The sequence below is a fragment of the Leptosomus discolor genome, chromosome Z (assembly GCF_034619465.1).
Source record: "Leptosomus discolor isolate bLepDis1 chromosome Z, bLepDis1.hap2, whole genome shotgun sequence".
Classification (NCBI taxonomy): domain Eukaryota; kingdom Metazoa; phylum Chordata; class Aves; order Leptosomiformes; family Leptosomidae; genus Leptosomus; species Leptosomus discolor.
In genome coordinates this window covers 78,844,936-78,866,612 of record NC_141419.1, presented here as the reverse complement: position 1 = coordinate 78,866,612, position 21,677 = coordinate 78,844,936, and the positions used below count along the sequence as shown (strand labels likewise).

Here is a 21,677-nt window from a genome sequence, read left to right as displayed (position 1 = left end):
CTCAAAAATACTAAAAACATAAATGAAAACACTCTGTTAAAGAGAAAATTATTTAAATTATATAAAAACATACCTAGGTACATCTTCATCATCAATCCCATCATATATTTCTTGATCAGAAGGAGGAGGTGGGAACATCTCTTTAACAGATCAAACAGTGAATTAATGCATTTATATTTAATGCTGTTGAATAGGGTATTCATTACTGGCCTCAAGTATGTCAGATGTGTGTGCGGTTTAAGCAATATCCTTGCAGATAGAATCTTTCTGTAAATCACTACAGCTTATTTATCAAAACAGTGATTTAGACTTATCCCAGTTGGGTATGCCGTCCAAAGCATTTAAATGTGGCACTGCCAATCACAAGAGCATGAATACTGAAAACAAATGCATTTACAGTATATTTGATGAAATTATAAATGGCAGATTTTGGACCAGTTGTTATGATGACTGATGACTTTTAAATTCTTGTGTGTGACTCAAGTGATGATTGAAGATATCCAACCAACACTCTCAGCAAGTGACATCTTGTGTTCGTCCACAGAAGCCAGAAGCTAGTGTAACGTAAGCTTCCCAATTTGGTCTCAGTTCTGACCTTTGAGCCCCACCTCCTTCAGTGTGGGGTTGGTTCGGTTTCCACGCCCAGTTCTAGCCCCTGGTGAGAGTAATCACTGAAATCTGTACTTAGCTGGCAGCAGCTTCATTCAGCATTGCCAAAGGATGCTTCTGCCATGACTAGTATCTAAACTGTAAGCTGAGAAGATAAGCTCTTGTGATCAACAGAGAACGCTACATAAATATATGTGCTACCAAAGGGGAAACTGGGTTTGAATATGCGTTCTTGACTGTGAAACTGCTGCAGTCATACCAGTTAGAACTCAAGAGTTTTGCTGAAACTGAAGTTCCTCTTAACTCTGTTAGCAAAATGCAGCTTTAATTGGTGATATTGCTGGTTGTTTCAGAACTGGATTTCTCCTGCACAAAACCTCTTGCTCGTGTTAATATTTTGCCAATCACATCTGTGCTCTTTTGTGGGGTGATTTACCTTCACACTAAAAAAGATAAAGTTTTGTCATCTTCTGGCATGCTTCTGATTCACAGTATCTGAAGATAAAACTTCTGTCGTGCCCAAGAACCCATAGGTTGAAAGAAAGTTAATTTGGTCACTATACTTCCTTGTTAGCTAACATTTAGCATGCTTAGGGGTAATTATTGCATTATTTGGAAGCTGCGGATGTCTGGATTTGAAGGTAAGCAGTACACAGAAACAACTACCCCCAAAAAGTGTACGTGAAACTTACTTCCAGCTCCACTTTGACCACCACTCTGACTGGAAAAGCAAACAAGAGACTTGTTAGAGAAAAACACTCATCCTTTTGAACAAGAAAACACCATGATCACCCATCACTTCAGTAGTTATTAGTTCTAAAGCTTTTGGCTTTGGCACTCATCCACATTGCCAGCTGACCACTACAAATTCTGCACTGGAAGCTGAGGCACATGCTTGTGTGTTCTATACAGGCAACAACTAAAAATGCCAGTTCTTTTTTCCTCTCTGTTTTCAGCACACACACACTGATTTCTTACGGACAAATAGCAGTTGCATTCTCACTAATGCTAAAGAAAACATGTCATCTAATTAATAAGTGAACTAGCTCTCAAGATGGGTTTAACTTTTAGTAGACTCAGGTAAAGCAGGAAAAAATGCCCTTTTTTTTTTTTTTTTTCCCTTGGAAATACTACATTACAAATCAGAAAAGCGTATTTTAAAATATCATTTACAGTAATTGAAAGGGGAATAACAGAGAGAGTTATCAATACCATCTTTGGTTAATGTAAAAAAAAAAAAAGGGCAGTATTTCGTAAGTAAAGCTGTGAAGCAAATTCTCTATTTCCATAAATCATTGCAGATATTTCGAGCCAATGAAGGTGCAGATTTTCATATGAGCAGAACATTCAGTCCTAATTGTTAGTAATTGTTAGCAACTGTTAGCAATTTCCAATAACATGTCATTTTCAAGGAAATGCAAATTGATATCTACAGCTATAATGATTTACTGTATTTAGAATATATTTTATATTCCTGTTGAGATCTTTAAACTAAAGTACAAAATATGATTTAGGATGATCAGATAATTCATATTGGGACAGATCTCAGGAGATCATGTAGTCAAACTTGATGGGAATAGAAATATAATCTGACTGGACACTAGAGAGTGCATCCGCACCCTTTAGATTCATCCCTTATGAAGGGATTTTCTTGAGGTTAAATGATAAACAACTAACTTATTGCTCAGCTAGCTTTCATTGGGTGATGCTTTAAGCCTCTAACTGCATGTTTCTAACATTTCAAGGATTCCATATTAGCCCACTGGTCTAACAACAGTTGAAAAAAACCAAAACATAGGTTCACAGTAGCTGAGATTATTTCCAGGTTAGAGCCTTACTTAAACTTATACATCAAAACAAAATATTTGTTAAACTCTTGTGTCAAGAAATCCTGAAATACAACAGCCCTAGTCACTTTTTAATTTTGGAATATTAATGATGCTATAGATAATGAGATAATTCTATTTGATCAAGGGCTTTTTTTTTAGTATGGCATTCTTACAGTGGTTTCAAAACATGTTGATGTATATCAGACCTTCCAAAAATTCATGCTCATGAACTGAACAGAATTCTGTTAATCACTACACAAGATGAAAATGCCAAAATACAGCTTAAAGAATTTAACAAATCTGAGCCATTCATTCATCCTTCCAAGTTCCTTACATAGCTGTTTTAGTATGCAACAGTGTAAGTATTCTTATTTGCTTTTGAATTCAATAAATTTTCTGAATTCCTTGCATTGAGGTGGTTAACTGTAATGCTTGCCATGATGAAATGGATTGGGCAAGGTTACTTCTGCAACAAAGTACCTAATGCTCAGATTACCTAAAACCTGGGACAACTAAAGCAACCCTTCTGGCTAGTTACAATGCTATGAGACCAATGTGCAGGGAAGAAAACCGCTAGTGAGCAACCTGGAAAAATATCAGATGCAGAACTATATTGGTTGCTTAAAGAATGCCAGCCTGAAGGCAGATCTTTCCAAGTGCTGTTTCTGGAGCTCATGGGGATGTTCTAGCAGCTGAGGAACAGCTGCACCCAGCAGCCAGCCAGCTGCATTCCCTTTATTCCACCCAGGCCTCTAAGTTAAGGTGCTGGGAAGCAGTAAAAGCAGGTGTAATGGCCAAGTGTTTCAAGATGGTTTTCCTACACATTGAAATCCTCTCCACCCATATGCAGATCTCCTAGCTGAATCTCGAGGTATGTGTTTCTGTACATCAGGATATGTAGTGGAGAATGAGCACTGGTTCGTTGCATGACATGACAGAAGCAGGCTTTTATGAGAGGTCAGGTAACAGAGGTACCACTGTCATGTTGGGTCATGTGATAGCCTTGACTCCTGTCACAAGATCACTAGGATATTTCCCTGCCAGCAAATTTGATACACCGCTGGAGATGGCACTTCTCTAGCTGAAGATCTATTTGACATGAAAAATGTGGCACACTGAAGAGGAGGGTCTGCAGTGTAGCACTGCATTGCAAATAAATGTGAGACTGCTATAGAGGAGAAGCTTCTGATGAAGTCAAAAAAGTATAGCTCATACCCATCTAACGCGATTTTAGAGGCCTTATTTTCAGAATTAAACACATTAGCCCCACTCTCTTCTGCAGGGCCATCCTAGTCATGCTTCTAGAAGTCCCTTCTCTTCAAAAGGAAGGAGATAGTAAGACTCATAGACTCATGAGAGCAATGGGGCAGTCAGGGGTTCCCCAGTGCAGTGACTGTGTCCATGGTTTTTGAAGTCTTTTATTCTTGCATGTTAGAAAAGGCAGTATGTGACTTCGAAAGACAGAACATGAAAAGAGAGGGAGGAAAGAGAATTGCACTTCCTGCAGGTGATTTGTAATCCTGCATGTTTTGCATTTTTTTCCTCTTTTGGATTAAAATGCTGTAGGTCCTCTTCCAATACTACAGATTCCTCCTGAGTATGAGTGCTTATAGATGCTGCATTCCAGAATCTATTCTTGTTCCCCTGACTACTTCAGCTTGAATTCCTCAGTTACATGTTTCTGATATAAATGGCGGTTCTTTTGTGACAGAAGTCTACTTTGTTATTGTAAAACTTCCCCTGTCTAGGCTGACTGGGGTGAATCGTTGGTTCCTTTTCATTCATTCCTTATACACACCTGCTAATACTGTCCTGCTCTCCAACATCATCATACACTTCTTGGTCACTTTCTGGATGATTCACAGCAGCTCTGGTAGGTGGTTGTTGCTTTCTTCTTAAAGAATCATAATCAATCTCCACCACGGTTGTTTTAATGTATCCATCTAAATGAATGAAATCATCTAATTAGGCAGAGATAGTTTTAAAGCTCATGGTAAAGGGATGAGTTTAACAGAAGGTTCAGAATCAGTGACTGAATTGTTTTGTATGATCTTCGAAAACTTTCAAAGAAATGTCTCATTCCAAGCAGCCTCAGCTTGAGTCTCCGTCTGCCTACACAAATACAAATCTCAGATCTGTCTCAGATCTCCCCACAAACCCTCCTCAGCTGGTGTCAAGTTAACTTCACCTTTATTTGCTTCTCAGCTACAGCAGAAGAATTTTTTGCACAGACTCCAGAAATCATGGGGCAAGCTTGCTTTCTCAGCTGACCTTGGGACCACTACAGTCTCATGGCATATTTTAGGGCAGGCCATGACATAAATGTTCTGATAGGTCATTAGGAGGGAGAGACACTTTATTCATGTCGATTTTGCTTCAGAGTTGGTAGACACACTTCAGCTACGCTACTGTCCTCTTGTCCCTGGATCTTCACTAAACAGATCTGGTTATACCCCTGGGTGCAATGGCTCAATAAAAATTTTCAGCAGAGCAGCTCGCCTGAGGTTGGGAACTCTGTCTTTGTTGAGGGGAATTTTAGACAGGTGTCCTGCCTGTACAGAAGAAAGCATGAATAGATTCTCTCAAAGGTGAAAAAATGCTCATGCATTTTTTGAAAACGAAAAATGCCTCACTCTGCTGCTTCTGAGTAAACCCAGGTTTTAGTGTGCTTCCCCTCAAATCTGTAACACATTGATATTTTCTTTTATTTAAATGATCAGCACTGATTTTCCTCTGTTGTTTGTTCTCCACCGACGATTACTGGCCTGTGAATATTGAAGGCTGAAGAACTGGTGAAATAAACTGGGCTGTACTGTTGAGATTTATCAGTGAGAAGCCTTGTACAGCTTGCAGTTTTGCTGAGGCAAGAATCGGTTTATGAAAAGTAGATTAGTTAAAGGTAAATTAATTAAAGGTAAATTAACTAATTGAACACACATGGTCAAGAAAATAACCTTCTCCCGGCTCTCACCAAGATTTGTTTTCCTATGTACAAAATGATCTACGCAAAAGACTTATTTACAAAACTTAAAGGTGTCACAGAAAAGCTGATATTGGAACTTACTCTTGAGATCACCCTAGCCAATACCCCTGCCCAAGGAGGATCTGCTTAAGCAGATTGCCCAGGGCCATCCCCCATCAGGTTTTGAAGATCTCCATGGATGAAGACTCCACTGCCTCTTTGGGAAACCTGGTCCCTTTCTTGGTCACCGTCACAGGAAAATGTTTCCTGATGTTCAGACAGAATTTAATGTGTTTCAGTCTGTGCCTGTACCTCTTGCACTGTCACTGGGCATCACTGCAAAGAGCCTAGCTCCATCTTCTTCACGTCCTCCCATCAGGTATTTATGAACAGTTATAAGATCCCTTCTGAGCCTTCCCTTCACCAGGCTGAATGGTCCCAGCTCTCTCAGCCTCTTTTTGTATGAGACATGCTCCGCTTCCTTAGTATCTTTTTACATCCAGTACTATGAAGCACTCAGCTGGTATTGTCCAGTTCTACATGTATGAACTGTCTTACTGAACTTATTGTCGTTTTAGTCTCCTTAAAAATCAAGCAACTGCTTTTAGTAATTTTCATCGGCTTCATGGATCAGTCTTTTAATGTCTTTGCTATAACTCAGGAGCCAGATCATCAACCCCTTATCATACACATAGATCCAGTAATGATATTTATAAATTAGAGAAACATCTTGGATTTCAGACAAAATAAAATCCAGAAATCAGTTAGAAACTTTCTATAGGAATAGGAATAAAACAAACACTTAAAACAGGACTTAGTATTCTCTGCTTCTATTTTAGGAACACCCACATTATTTTTAATACAAAGACATGAAAAAACACAATCCTTGTTCCTTGCATGGAACCAAGTTCTGATGCTGTTTGAAGGCTGACATGGAGTTATCTCTCAATAGGTCCATGAAGGACCCAACATATTGTTCCTAACTTATTCTAGTGCCTATAGATGTTACATCATGTTGTATGCCCTGATATATTCCTACTATGTCCCAGTATATTCCTACTATGCCCTGAGCCTCGCATGCCAGCTAAGGACAGGTTGTGGTAGTTGCTTAGTTTGGTGGACAGTGACTCAGCCTTGGTAAGGCCACTCCTTGGTGTAATGCTCACATGTTTGCTGTGTTACAGTGAAAACATTGAGGAACACAGTGAAGAAACAGAACTCACAACATCCTTTTATCCTGCCCAGCCACTTTCCTTCTGGGTTGTCTGTGAGGCGAATTATTTCAATCTCATCCCCCTGTTTGACAGTCAGCTCATTCCTCCCTCCCTTGTGGTCAGCACAAGCTCGTGCCTGATGAAGCACTTGGATGGGTCCTGTTAACTGCAGAGAAGAAACAACAAAAAAAATAACAGATGTGGAAAAACGGAGTTCTTTCCCAAACATTCACACAAGAGAATAACTATAATGATGATTGTTTGTTTCATTGACATTTAAAATAGTCTGTGCAAATAAGCAGAAAAGCATCACTCCTGTCCCCAACTACCCAGTTTAAATTAATCATCAGGAATGAAAAGAGAGGGCAACAGCATAGCAGTAGAAAGGCTGAAGAAGTGACTGACAAAAATCACAGGAAAATACAGAAATACAAAGACTGAAACCAACAAGCTAACCTATGGAGCCTTTCACAGGTTCACAAAACAGACACATACTTAATTCCAGTGGGAAGCTCCATGTAGTTCCAGCAGAACTGCTCGTGTGAGTAAATGTTCATTAATATAAATAAGTCTACCACATGATGTTTTGTGTTTACAATTCTACTCTATAAATGATCCTACAAGTACTCACTCGCAAGAGATGATCACACTGTTTACTGGAATTCAGGATTCTCTTTGTGACATCTTTAGTATATGTTATGGAGAAACCACTTTGGATTTTAGTATCTGGCTTTAAGATATATGAGATCTTGCAAAGGCATGTGGCTTTTGACAATTATACACTATGTCAGGAATATCTATCCTGTATAGATGGTGAAGAAATGTGAAAGAAAATATGCACTAAAATGTATTTGTTTGTATTTAAGAATAATAATATATTTTAATGGCTGCAAAAGAGCAGTCTGCTGTCTCAAAGCATTCAGTGCACTAATACCTACACTTCACAGAGGTGGTCTGAAAAATAGACTTGGGGCCTAACAAATGCCGTCTAACCCACTACTGTTAACTTAGTATTTTCCTTTAATATTTGCTCATTGACTCATGCCAGTCTCTCCACAGCAGACCAAGGGCCATGATGTCAGAGAATCACCACGCCTTTACTGTGCACAGAGCATAATAGGAAGAGAAACAAAGCTGCCCACTATGTACAATGACAATGACAGTGGAGAATTGTGAACAGGCATTAGTTAACAGAAAATGACTTGCAGATTCATAAAGATATAAACCAGAAAGAACTATTTCATCATTTAACCCCTAGACTTTGACAGTGACTGTAGCCCCCCTCCATGTGCTCTATTCCATTCCTGCCCATTTAGGCTGCAAGTCCCTTTAGCTCCCTTTAGACCAAGGCAAAGGCAATGTATTGCAATATAATGTTGACATCTGTTCAGGGCTGGATGCTGTTGTATCTGACTCGAGTGAAACAAAATCCACTAAGTATATCGGGTCCAATTCCATCTTCTAGTAACGACTTTTGGTGTTATTCTAGTGATGTAAATGTTTTTTAAACAGAAAAGTGAAAGGAAATTTTTTAAACTCTTTTTTACATAGTAAGAACGTGAGAAGGGAATTTAATGAAAACTATATAAGCACTGAAAAAATTTCTTTGCCCTCAGTACAGAGCCTAAAGTCAAGCATATGCCAAACATGAAAGGATAGCTTAAACTTTTATTCAAAATTTATGCAGGTGCTTGAACTATCTACCATAACAACTAGTTTCGTAGCCAGCTGAAAAGTGTATTTTGAACTCAACAATGCTAAACAATGCTTCTTACATGTCTTTGGCCAGATTACAAACCAAAAAGCTTACTTTGAACTTCTTCCTTATTTCCTGCTCTTTCTTTTCTTTTTCCTTTTGTTCTTTCTTCTCTTGGTCCATTCTTCTCTTTTCTTCTTTATCCCGCTTCTTCTCTTTCTCCCTTGATGATCTGAAAGTACATTGCCAGGACTGAATATAGCAATGAAGCAAATCTCACTAGAGCTTTCTTACCCAAGGTTAACAAAGAACTACATGAGATGGAAAAAGACCTCTCCCAGTGCAATCAAACCTACAGATTCTAAACCCTAGTGTGGCTGCAACAGGTAGAGTATGCAGCCCTTTGTCTTATACTACATATATAATTCAAAGTGGCTGTCCTCAACAGGATATGGATGTTGGAAAAGGTTATCTGAAGGTAAGAGACTGGCTTTACATATGCATGTCCAAACACCTCTGAGCTAATTTGGCAAGCAAGGCTGGAAACTGGTAGCAGTTTAAGTGTTGTGGCACTGGCTGCAGCTGTTAAATATTCACCCAGGCCACCAGTGGTTGATACAGCCTGAACCAAAGCCTGAGCTACCACTGGACCACGGTTTTAAACCTAATTGCCATCTGTTGCAGCAGTCTACACAAATGGCAGTCTATCTTCTGCATGGCATCATAAATGTGCCTGTCATGCCAGGGTACATTGCCTGCTGTGCCTCATGTACTGGATGGTACTGAGATCTGGGCCCTGGATGTAATTGGGACTACAGCTACAGCTCTGCCATTTGCTGACAATGGTTTGGCTGGAAGAGCTATGATTTACAAATCCTATGGAACTGACTGAGTGAGGCTCCATCCTCTTCCCTTTTTGGTACTTTTGCTAAATTGGTATGCTCAAATTATATTAGAAAAAAGACTGAATAAGGATCACTTGTTTCAGTTATATAGTTTTAAAATTATCTATTTTCAAAAGGAATTCAACAATGAATTTTTGCTGAAAGACATTCTCCCTCTGAAACAAGGTAATTTTGTGTAGGAATGTTAGACTGTTACTATTCCAAGGGAATTAGAGCTTTTCTTTGGCTATTGTCAGACAACGAATGCCATACATTTAGACATTAGCCAGGAAAGAAACTCCTCAAAGTAAAGGGCTAAATGGCAGAAGAATGAGCAGAGCTAATACTCTGGCTCTGTAGCTATGCTAGCAGACTCAGGCCATGAGAACTGTGAATCCAGCTCTACATAGGAGTTCTAAGCACATTTATCTAGAGAGCAAGAAAACCACAACAAATGATATATCTGGGACCATAGTACCTAGGGGCTGACCCTATTTTTCCTCCTAGACTGTAATTCCAAAGAGTGATTCAGACGTTTCTTAGATCAGAAATCAGATTTCTGTTATCTCCATCACAGTAACCACATGATTTTATTGCAGGAGTTTTTCCAGACCAGGGCATAATAGATCTAAGTAGGAACGAACCTGTGAACAACCTGACTTTCTCTGGGTGAAATGAATGAACACAATAATGCCTGGCAGGGATTACAGTGGAATCACACTTATGTGCCAGATGAGGTATCTTTGTTAGCAAGCTTTTAGTAATAAAGATACAATGGGTTATAGAGTTTAAAATGACTACCTGATGTCATTTATGTCTTCATACATCTCCCCATCACTTTCTTGGCCCTATAAGAAAAATTCAGTTTTCAATGGCCTGGATACATTTGGAAAGACATGAAGAAACTGGACCTGATATGTAAGTTTCATACAAACTATATAAAAACATTTACAGCAAAATGTAAATAGAAATTAATTTAATCTTCCCAAACCAAGTTACTGCATTATTCAAACCCACCAGTCTTTTTTTCTGACTTCGTTTTTACAATACCACAACTATAAAGTCCTGAATTGTTAACAGTCATACTAGCACATCGCTTAATCCAAACTGGATGTTTTGATTTCAATGTTAGTCCTAGAAAGTCTTTATCTGTGTTGATGATTACACTGCCATAAAAAAAGTGTCAAGGTTAGCAGTAGTTAAACTGGAATACTAGGGACCTAAATGGGACTCCAGTTAGGGTCCCAAGGACTCTTTTAGTCCTAATACAGCCAGGTACTTAAAGACACCAATACAAACCTGTGCTTAATTGAAACAAGTGGTTTATTACTAGAATAGAACAGGGCCCTTATTTCTGGAAAATTTAAGTGAAATAAAATGGCAGTGGAAGTAGAAAGGGTGGTTTAGGGTTTTTTTTAAATCCATTTTTGGTGTCTAGCCAGATTTGATAATTAGTTCAGGTTTGCTCTGTTTACCCAGTTTAACTTCTGTCCTTCACGATAAGTGCTTCTACAATTTACTGCCAATATAATAGATTCATTCTGCAATTAATTTTAATGCGGTGAAGGGTTTTTACTGAATTTGTAAGTTTGTGCTAAAAAGAATAGATTTGTCGTGGAGGATAACACTTACCCCCTCTGTATTTCCATGACCTATATGACAAAAAATATAAACAGGATATTTATTTTTTGCTGTACAGAAAATAATTCATTCTAGCATTAACTATTTACAAACTGCTATTAATACCAGTGATATTAACTAGAGATGTGCTTTTAATGAAGGTATGAACGCAAAAATCAGAGTTTTTACAAGTTGCTTTTGTAGTGCACTGTAAACTAGAAATATCTACAAAACAGCATATTTCACCATGTATTTTTAGAAGTGGAAAATGTGTTTTAAAGATTCTTTAGTGACATTGATGAACTTATCTATCCTATTTATATGCAAAAATGCCTATTTATACAAGAAAGCTATTGTTAAAAACCTAATAAGTCCAAAGACCTCAAACACCTGGCTTGCACCAGCTGAACAGCCGAATAAGGAGGCCAAAGGCTCTTTTGCTAAACCAGCTTCCACCCTGGGCCGCAGGAGAAGAAACTCTGGGAATGTCTTTCTTCCTCCTTACTCTGCAGGTAGCTAGGTAAGAAAAGAGCTTGGTCTCAGTTTCAGCTCCACAGCCCACACTGCTGTATGGCAGCGATGGCTAGCACACTAAATGATGCATACTGTGCCTGGCACAGACCAAGTCCTTGTGAGAAAAGATCAGAAGGAAGACTGAAATTCTTTGTGTCACAAGCTGCTTCTCTGGCTGCTCCTGGTACAGCATAGCAACTCATGGCCTCTTATTGAAAGCAGACAACGAAGTGACACTAAGAGCACAGTTCACTTTTTTTTTTAATCAAGTATAAAACAATGCCTGCTTCACCAGAGCACACAGCTTCAACTCTGAAAGAACAGCATTCATTCTGGTTAAGATTTGAAAATCTGGTAATTTATGGTCCCAGCATATTTCTAACAAAAAAAAAAAAAAAAAGGGCGGGGAGCTTGGGAAGATATTTAAAGCAGTTCCTAAGATAATATCCTGTTATACTATTATAGAACAGTTACTGTTATGAGACAACTGTCTTCACCCATAAAACTGCAGAACCAGCATAATTAGTCACACAAGCCAGTCATGAATACAATATGCTTTTGCTTAACTTAGAAATACAATATGCTTACAGCTTCTTATAGTTGCTATTAATTAAAATGTATGCATCTTACCCGGTGAAACAAATTCAACATCGTCATAATTTTCTTCATTGTCTGGCCTTCTGTAAGTATGAAAAAGTGGACATGTCAAAACTATGAAGATGGTTTTATGATTTCATTTTCATTCACCGTTGTTCTGATGATTTTTTTCAGCTATTTTATACAATGGCTGGACTGTCTGTTGAGCCCTGTATGCTACTTAAGTACCTTAAATTCCCTAGATTGTTTTTCTTGACTGTGACTTGGGTTTTTCACATGGGGGCACCTTGATCCTAAGTATAAAAGGAGAAAACGAGCCAAAGGTGCTCAGATACCAAAGACATGAGTGTGGTATGAAAAATCTGATAGGCAGAGGGGTTGACTGAATGGAAATAATCTCTTGGGCTTTTTAACCATCTTCACAGGTGCAGGCTTCTTACACAATGGACAAGCAGAACGTCAGACTTTTGCTCAATGTTAAATATAGCTCCAAGACTTACTCCTTGACTTGTAGGGCTTAAAGTCTAAACAAGGGACAAGAGAAACAGTGGTATAAGGTTAGGCCAGGTAAAAAGTCTCTGATGTCATTAGATTTAAAAGTGCTGTCAAACTGAGAGAAGCAAGAAATTGAGAATGTAGCTAATAATAACATCAGGGACTCTTAACTTTGTAATACCTTACAGTAGTTGAAAGAAAACTAGGGCTGACCATCATCATAGAATCATAGAATGGTTTGGGTTGGAAAGGACTCTGAAGATCATCCAGTTCCAACCCCCCCTGCCACGGGCAGGGACACCTTCTACTAGACCAGGTTGCTCAAAGCCCCATCCAACCTGGCCTTGAACACTGCCAGGGAGGGGGCAGCCAGAGCTTCTCTGGGCAACCTGTTCCAGTGCCTCACCACCTTCACAATGAAGAACTTCTTTCTAATATCTACTCTAAATGTACCTTCTTTCAGTTTAAATCCATTACCCCTCATTCTATCCCTACACTGCCTGATCAAGAGTCCCTCCCCACCTTTTCTGTAGGCCCCCTTTAAGTACTGGAAGGTCTCTATAAGGTGTCCCCGGAGCCTTCTCTTCTCCAGGCTGAAAAACAACTCTCTCAGCCTATCCTAGTCAAAGAAGTGTAACCAAAGGAAGGACTTGAAAGCGGAATGTGATGATTTAAAATTGGCTTGGTGGAGAAAACCCTGAGACAGTGTGACAGAAAAGGTGTCAGCGCCCAGGCAGATATTTTCAGCGGAGGGGTGAGTCCAGAGGGTATGCAGGAACGGGAGAGCAGGACAATCTGGACATAAATGTCCCTGAAGGCAAAGAGGACACACTTGGCCCCCAAGCCTTTGGCAAGAAGGAGATCCAGGTAAGCCTCTGCAGGGGTTGCTGCAATGCCTGGTGCTCCAGCCACTTGCTGAGTTGGGCAATGATGGTGGCTCCCCGGGGTGGCCCCAGCGGGGCTGGACGGATGTTCCCCATAGCCCCCAGTGCAACAGCAGCAGCACTAGACTGATGCTGTGGCACTATCTGTTCCAAAATACAGCATGCATGCCGACAGACACCTTGCTAATGCCTGACACATTCTCCCTGTCTGCCGTTTGCTGCTATTTACAGTAACTGCTGGCCAGAGAGACCCTTGTTATTCAGGCCCAACTTGTTTCCGGACAGTTTTGACACTAGATCAAAGTTTTTTTAGCTCTTTGTCACCGGGACAAAGAGTTAAAACTCTTTGTTGCAGCTTTTCGAAGAAGGGTAAAGAAAGGAGCCCGACATGCGACAGAGGCTTCTCAGTGCTATCACGACAGGCCATGGTAGCTCCTGGTGCAGTTTCAGAACTAGCACTGGGCTCAACATCTCTGGCTTGCAAAGCTGCTTCCTGGGGTATCAACTGATAGACCTGAGCATCCTGGCCCTCTGCCCCCAGAAAAATACAGGGGAAAGCTTCAGTTACTGATAGAACAGATTTTCTACCAGTGTATGGAGTCTTTGAACCCTTCTGGAGTGAAAACCCCCACAGGGTGTCTCTTCCCTCCCCCTCCCCGTACCAACAGAGCAGAAAGAAGTGTTGTTATAGATAAGACATTTTAGGGAAAGAACTGAATAAATGGAGGGTTTGAGGGTTCAAGTTCAAGTTCAAACTAATTCCAAACAGGCCAGGGCTGCACAGGGTAGGACAAGAAAAGTGGTATGGGACCCTACTCCCCCAGAAACCTGGGATGCATGCAGCCTTAATTTGCAGCTGTGTGAGCACAGTAGTAGGCAGCAAAAGGTGAGAAAATAAAAACCTTGGGATTTATGTTCACTTACATTGTTTCAGAGCTTGGCTTGATGTTCCTGGGAGGCAGGCTGGGAGCTGCTGTGGCCTGCAGGGATGGGTGAGAGGCTGGTGGAGGAGGTGGCAACTGTGTAGCAGAGTGTGGTGGAGGTACAGGTGGGGAGAGTGCTGCTGCGGAAGGTGCTATCTGTTTCAAACCTTCATTTTTAGGACCTGAAAAAAAAAAAGGAGAATGGACTGAATTTATCAAGCAAACAGATGAGGAAGGAACCTCGCTGTTTACACAAAGCATTAGGATAAAATATCGGTACTGCACACAGACCAGAGCAAATGTATTTTGTTGAGCCTGCTTCTTCGATATATTTGGTGCCTTATTTTACCAGAGTAGAGAGGCTCTGTCTAGAAGAACGTACTGCCTATAGAAGGCCTTGAAAATGTCTCTGCCAAGACCTGAAGAAGACATAAAAACATCAGTTCATCCAGTATATAAGCTCCTGTGCTTTAAAACTAACTTATTTAATTCTATGATTTGCTCGGAAAGACCAGCTGCCGAATTTTGCATGAGCACTGATACAGTCTTACTGGAGTTTTCCTCGCTCAGAGGCAGAGTTTCAAGGGAGGTGATGAGGGATGAAAAGACATTTTAGTGTTGATTAAGAGGTGTAGACCTCTCTGTACATCTTCAAATACATTTGTGATGTAAATTGTAAAATTCTGGACTTAATTTTTTAGCAAGCCCACACTAGAAAAATGGCTGTTTGAGAAGCTGCGTGTAAGCTACACCCTCAACAGACAGGTGCAGCCTTTAAAACAAGGTGATGCAGTACACCAGGCACAGAAGCCGTAATTACGTGAGTGGGCTGGTGTGCATGTGTGCTGGGCTGATTTCATGCTCCATGTACAAGCCTCAACTGAACCATAGTAACCATTGCTTTGAGAGTTCATATTGAATGAAGTTATTCAACACAACCAAATTAAATTGCTGCTTGGATGCCATGATGTTAAACCTAGAATTTTGTTTCAAGTATCAAGAGTGGACTAAAAACTACCCAGAAAGAGTTGTCCCCAGCTGTATGGAATGAAGTTCAACAAGGAAGAAGAAAGCAAAAGGAAAAAGCAATTTCACAGATCAGTTAAAACCAATACAATTGAAAAGAACCCCTTTGTCTTCTGGAGATTTTCTTCAAGTTCACCCCTGTATAGTGCAGATTAAAATTTTGTCAAGAAAAAGTAATTTTCACTGCATTGGAAAAAGTGGCTTAAACACAGAACAATGACAAATATTTAGTAATGCTTAATATCAAGAATGAATGTTACAAAAACTACTGAAAGAGCTGTCTTTAGCTGCTTGGGATTCTGAAATTCTGTCCTTGAGACAGATAGGAGAAGGAGAGTCAATAACTAGTAGAAGGACCTCTCATGTGTCCACATGGAAGTCAAAGCTGAATTACCAAACCTTGACAGATTTTCTGCTTACTAACAAGTAACTCAAAAATTTCTGGATATGTTTGGCTTCATGGCTCCTTGGAGCGACTTGTCAACAGATGTGTCAACAACAGTGCATTTTAAACCTGTTAAGTTCCTCCATTACTTAAACAGCAAAGTACTAAAAGTCCCAATAATGCTGATTACACAGATGAATTCTATGGTGTTTTTATTAAGGAACGTTCCTCTTGCAAAACCAGACCCTTTCAATTTAAGATATACCAAGATTAAAGTTGTATGGCATCACATATCTTTTTATTCACATGTCTTTTTATCATTTTATTCAAAAGTATAGCCTGAAAGTCAAGTGAAATAATCCTTTTGCTTTATACTGAGGAGGCTATAGTAGAGTTAATATGTGTCAGCTGGTGAGAACCCAAAGGAGAAGAGTGAGAATGATTAGAAGTCTAGGAAACATGAATTCCTGGAGGTACTGAACAAATGGTGGCTGTTTAGGGAAGTATGATAAGACTGAGGGAGAACAAAATGAATACCTAAGTTTCTGACAAAGAAGAAAGGGATAATTTTTTTTCTCCTTCATTTGCATGGTGAAGAAGGCAAGAAGTAATGTGTTTAAAGGCCAGCAACGTTTTGTTAAGAGGCACTTTCTAATAGTGAAGGTGGAAATTCCATTGCTTGAGGTCCATGTTGAGGAAGTAGGAGAAACTTATGGCACAGATAAGTTCTAGTATAGTTTTCTTACTATACACATACAGATGAACCAAACAACTTTTTTACATCTCTTCCGATTCCTTAATGACATTCTCTGTTTGTTGTCCTATATTTTACAAGACATCACGTTTAAAATACTTGACTCTATATTAAGCCCAACAGCTAAAATACAATTTTGGCTAAAACTTGTCTTCCCAAAAGATGTCCCACTTGTTTGAAGATGAGAGGAAAAATGTAACACTACAGAGTTTGTTTAGTTAAGTTTGCTTATTGTTAAAATCTGCATCTTACTGTTTTCTAAGTTCATCAGGCTTCAGGTTCTATGACTTTTATTTCTACCTTTGCTTACTAGATCAAAAGCCTTTTAGAACCATTATCTCCTACCCATAAGGTATTGATACCACTGAACTTAACCAGTGTCTCAGATTTCTTTTTGATAACTCTGAAGAGCCAACCTTTTTAATCTCATCTCGAGGCATTTTTTTTTCCAACTAGAAACTAATTTGTAGCTATTTCTGTAATCTCTCCAACTTTCCAGCATTGTAAAAAAACCTCGCACTGGAATTCTACACAGCATGCACTTGTCTGCCACATGCAGTGATGAAAGTTACAAGTCATTCTTCACCTGCAAATTACAAGTCATACATCATCTGACCATATCTGTACTAATTGCATCCAGAGGGTTTCAGTATTTTCTGCAATCGTTATTCCTCCTCCTGTTTTGAAAATGCAGACACTTGAATATCAAACTAAGTTCCGTTAGCAAAAAGCTTATATTCAAAAACTTTTTGACTATATGAAGATTCTTTAAGGGTGGAACTGCAAATATTTAGGGCTACAGGCTGACGACCATTATGCATTAGACTTTTCTGTCACTTCGTTGTCCTTACTCAACTGTAGAGTTGTTAAGATATGTCTCAATTTTTTCCCATGGGATTACACTACTTTGTTTACAGGTATGACTTACATTTCTTCTTTCTACCTGTGTATTTATATTTGAGTAAAAACAAATATTTAAATGAGCCAAGATTACACAAGATTGTGCTTTTATTGTATTTGAGTATCTAAAGACTCTATGTTTGCATTCAACTCTTCACAGTCTTTATTCATCCACAGACTTTTTCAGCTATAATCTGTTATTGTTCTAAAATCCCTGGTAAAGATGAATAGCACTGACAATTTAAGCATGGATCTGTGGTTGGATTCTTTTAAGTGGATTCCAATGAAAGAAAGAAGCCAGAAAGGCTTTTTTTTTTATAAAAGCCGTGTTAATTCCCATTAATTATACTCTCAAATTTTTGTGTTTTACCAAGGAATCCTATATCAGTTTTTCCATGGTTATATTTATGTTGCCCTAGTACAGTGTTGTCTATATGCCTTACATCATTGTACAGTGTTGCTTCTTTGTGATTAGTTTATAGGACTAAGGTGAAAATACTGCCCAAGTCTCTGTGCAAAGTATGTTCATCCTATGTCTCTTGAGAGCTTAATCCAGGCAGTAGGAAACTGAGCCAGGGAAGGATACCTCGTGCATTTTAGATTAAATGTTTACTTTTAAAAATAAGGGCTGAACAACCTGTCCCTTCTAATTTATGTACATTGCTGGAATCTAACTATAACTAAATGATCATCCTGTTAATTAAAATACTGCCTTTTCCCCCTAACTAGTAGAACTGACTCTTCACTGCTTTTAGAGTTGTAATTACCTACACTTATGACTGAGACTGATGTGGGTATAAAAGGCTTTAATTCTAATACTGAAAATAATGGGATGAGTTAGGTAGGAAGTGACAGTATGAAAACGTTGTTATAATCAGGCCTGCAGTGCCAAAGCTATCATAATATTTCAGTAGTGTTTTGTTTCCTGTTTTAATGGAGCATTTGATTTTGACTCCAGTTCCATCATTTTGTGTCTGTGAGACACTTGGTGCTTTAAGAACACGGAAAGGCTCTGTGCAGTTAGTGGAACTGGAGTTAACTCCAGACACTGAGAACAAGAAATCAAATTGATACTACATACTGGTTTCACATGCACCCAAGGCACTCTTGTCACAGGAAACAGTGTTAAGGACCATCACTGTGTAGTAACTTTGACCACTAACACCACAGTTTCCAAATAGCCTCTTCTCTGTTCTTGGGACTCAGCTTTTTCACACACTGTGCTGCACTGAAGAAACAGATGCTCAAGCTCTTCACAAAGAAATGAAAGAATGGATGAAAAGGAACAAGTTCCTCAAAACCTGTGCAGCTGTATAGCAGCTAAGGGAAGCTTGCCATACAAACTGTCTGTAGAAAGTACCAAATATCCCATTACACTGCTGATTGTGGTATTGAACTTCTTTAATCACTCTCAGAGCTTCAGCACTTAAGCAGAACTGCACACAGAACACTGCAAACACTTCTCTTTGTCTTCTTGTGGAACCTTTTCAAATGACTTCCACACATGCAGTGACCAAAACGTCACCTACGTTCTTGGAGAATGTTTATTTATCAGGAAGTTCAGGACATGGAAGTTGTCTTGATGTAAAACTTGTAACTTTGACCCTTAACATTCCTGGCTTGTGAAAGGGAAATACTGATACCTCTTTGGTAACTAACATAACATCTAGAGAAAGATCCCATCTTCCCTTCATGTCCAGATATTCTGTCTTCAAAAACCTCAGGAGAAATCAACCTGCGTATAACAGTACTCTATAGTTTTCGTGCCTCTCCTGTGTGAACTCAAAGAGAGACTAGTAAAAAACTCAAAATAAGTCCAGCTTTTGGAACCCATGTACTCTATGTAGACAAAAACAAGTTTCAGGGCAGGATGAGAAAAAGAAATCCATTCTCACCTTGCTAAAATCTTCAGTGCTGTCCTGAGATGCTAATAACAGAAATATGGGGCAAACCGAAGGATCGTCCCAGCAGTGCCTAGAGTCTTTACTGGAGTAATACATGCAACAAGCAGTACTTGGTGGGATAGAAATCTTACAGGAATCAGTACTTTATCCAGGGCCAGTCCTCCCCGGTCGTTTTCAAAATTGTAAAATAAATTGGACTCATATGCAAGGGTGATATGTGCTCCAGTACTGACAAAGCTGAAATGACAGGTCTCTATTTATCCCCCCCCTAAATACCAGGATACCTCACTGCTTGGATGAGAGATTGGCACATAGATGAAGAACAGTATGTAATTATCAACCTAAGCAGAATAGAAGCAGTGAAAGAAAAAAAACCAAAACACCACTTTTTTAGCACTCACACCTACAGTCCAACATCCGTTGGCTGAAGATACAAACCCTGATGATTCAGCCTGTATTGCAATGGAATGTACTTACTTGGCACAAAGCTTTTAGCTGGCAACAGTGAAAAATGATAATTTTGATAATCTCCCTTGATAGGAAACTATCCTATCCTGGCAGAGGGTCTTCTGGCTTCAGCTGTTCAAATTTTTCTCACACCTTGGCTGGACTACAGCAAAAATGTACACCGGCTCTCAAAGTCAACAGTGCTTAAAAAGTTCCAGCTAGCTGAGAACAGCTGTATCGCATCTCATCAGCAACACACTCTCTTGCAAATGCATTAGCCTGGCTTCCAGTCTCTACACAGTCCAGACTTAAATGTAAAGACTTATCTCTTAATTGTGTTTAAGGTATCAGGCTGCAGCATCTAAGGTACCCGTTGCCTTGACCCAGACATTTCTAGTCCAAGACTGCATACAAACAAAACTGGAACTGAATAACAATCCATATCACACTACCTTCTGTTTCAAGTTCACTTGGATCACGCCTGCTTCACCATAAATACATAGCAATAGACATATGTAAGAAAATCCCTTCTATAACAAAGCAGTCTTTTGCACATACAGGGGAATAAGTATTTTTTCACTTCACATTCTAAAAGGCAGACCATCCCCCTCTTTGTTTGGCCTAAAGTATGGCCTTTGGCAAGACCTTATTTGCTTTGACCCCCTGATGCAGTGAGCAACTGATGAGGTGTTGACCGCTTTTGCTTTTATCAATGCAAAGAAAATCTGACAATGACCAGCTACTGCAAGGAGACTCCGAAAGTTCTGCAAGAAAAATGCCTGGAATTTTAGATTTCTTAATTAATTTCTTTAGATTTTATAAAAAGAGACTTCAGGATTTTTCAAGCAGTTACACAGTCAGAAGTTTTGCATTTTGAAAGAAGCATCCTTTTACAAAACAAAATGCTTTTGAGCTACCCTCCAAATGCAACATCAGTTTTCAGTTTTACTGTGCAACACTTCACCTTTTCTACATGTAAGATCTGTGAAGGGTTCTGGGTTTTACAGAGGGTTTGCTAAGAACTTGCAGCAACATCTGCAGCAGCTGATCACCCACTTCCTACTTTATTCATAGTGTGCGCAGAGCTGTTTTCTGCTCCACTTCCCTAACCTGCATATTCATTTAGGTACAAGCCATGGTTTCAGGTTTCACAATTATGCGGCTTTGGAGCTGCTCAAAGTAAGCAGGTAAACTTACAACATTACTGAAGCTCAGCGCTTTTGATTATGCTGCTGTCAGACATACCATAACAGGAGAGACACAAAGATATTTGAGACACTGCTTACACCTTGAAAGCAAAGACCACAGAAAGTTTTGGATTATTGCTCTCCCTGAGTCGAGACCCCAATTTAAGAAATGCCTAGGTACAAACTTCTTTTCATTTTCTTTTATTTTATTCTCTTCATCTCTCCTGATTCTTCTTCCAGTTGGATGGTAAAGCTGCTTTTTCAGATTTGTACAAAGGAAATCACTTCCAAAAAAGCGGGAATTTTGGAGGAAGGGAAAAGGGGGAAACAGTACAGGACTCCATGCATTTTAAGACTGCTTTACTGATCATTGCTCATACATCATGAAAAACACGATCAGAGCAGATGGTGAATTTGTGCTTTTTTAAATTGATCTCAATCGGGAAATTTTGTTTCCAGAGCAGATGCACAGACTGCCTCAAGGGTATTTCACGTAACACTTAACACCTATTCAATACTTTCTCTTCTCAAAATGGCATAGACATGGCATATTAAGTCCTAGACCACATACCTGTTATAGAAGGTTTTTCCCATTCTATGTGAGAATGTAGAGACAAACAGATGAAGGATAAACAACACCCGAAAGTGAGCGTCTAAATCTACATCTAAGGTTGACAGCTGAAAAATATCAAGCATGCACGTAACCTTACTCCCAAAAGAAAGCCCACAGGTTTCGTCCAAAGTACTTCAGTATGTCAAAGCTCACAGGACTGAGCCTTATGGTGACTAAATATGAGGTTAGATATTCAGAATGCTTCATCTGGGCAGTCCTGACTGGCATAAGGAAA

General features: G+C 39.4%; 1 protein-coding gene across 1 annotated transcript in view; it reads right to left on the bottom strand.

Moving 5' to 3' along the window:
• Window positions 1-21,677, bottom strand: part of FYB1 (FYN binding protein 1) — a 43,739-nt gene that overhangs the window by 12,363 nt on the left and 9,699 nt on the right. Inside the window, exons 2-10 of the mRNA XM_086479290.1 lie at window positions 14,228-14,408; window positions 11,958-12,007; window positions 10,827-10,846; window positions 9,996-10,042; window positions 8,425-8,542; window positions 6,624-6,780; window positions 4,237-4,381; window positions 1,302-1,330; window positions 74-140 (exon numbers count right to left, since the gene is read on the bottom strand). Coding sequence (XP_086335416.1) covers window positions 74-140; window positions 1,302-1,330; window positions 4,237-4,381; window positions 6,624-6,780; window positions 8,425-8,542; window positions 9,996-10,042; window positions 10,827-10,846; window positions 11,958-12,007; window positions 14,228-14,408 — 814 coding nt within the window. The remainder of the gene's footprint in view (window positions 1-73; window positions 141-1,301; window positions 1,331-4,236; window positions 4,382-6,623; window positions 6,781-8,424; window positions 8,543-9,995; window positions 10,043-10,826; window positions 10,847-11,957; window positions 12,008-14,227; window positions 14,409-21,677) is intronic.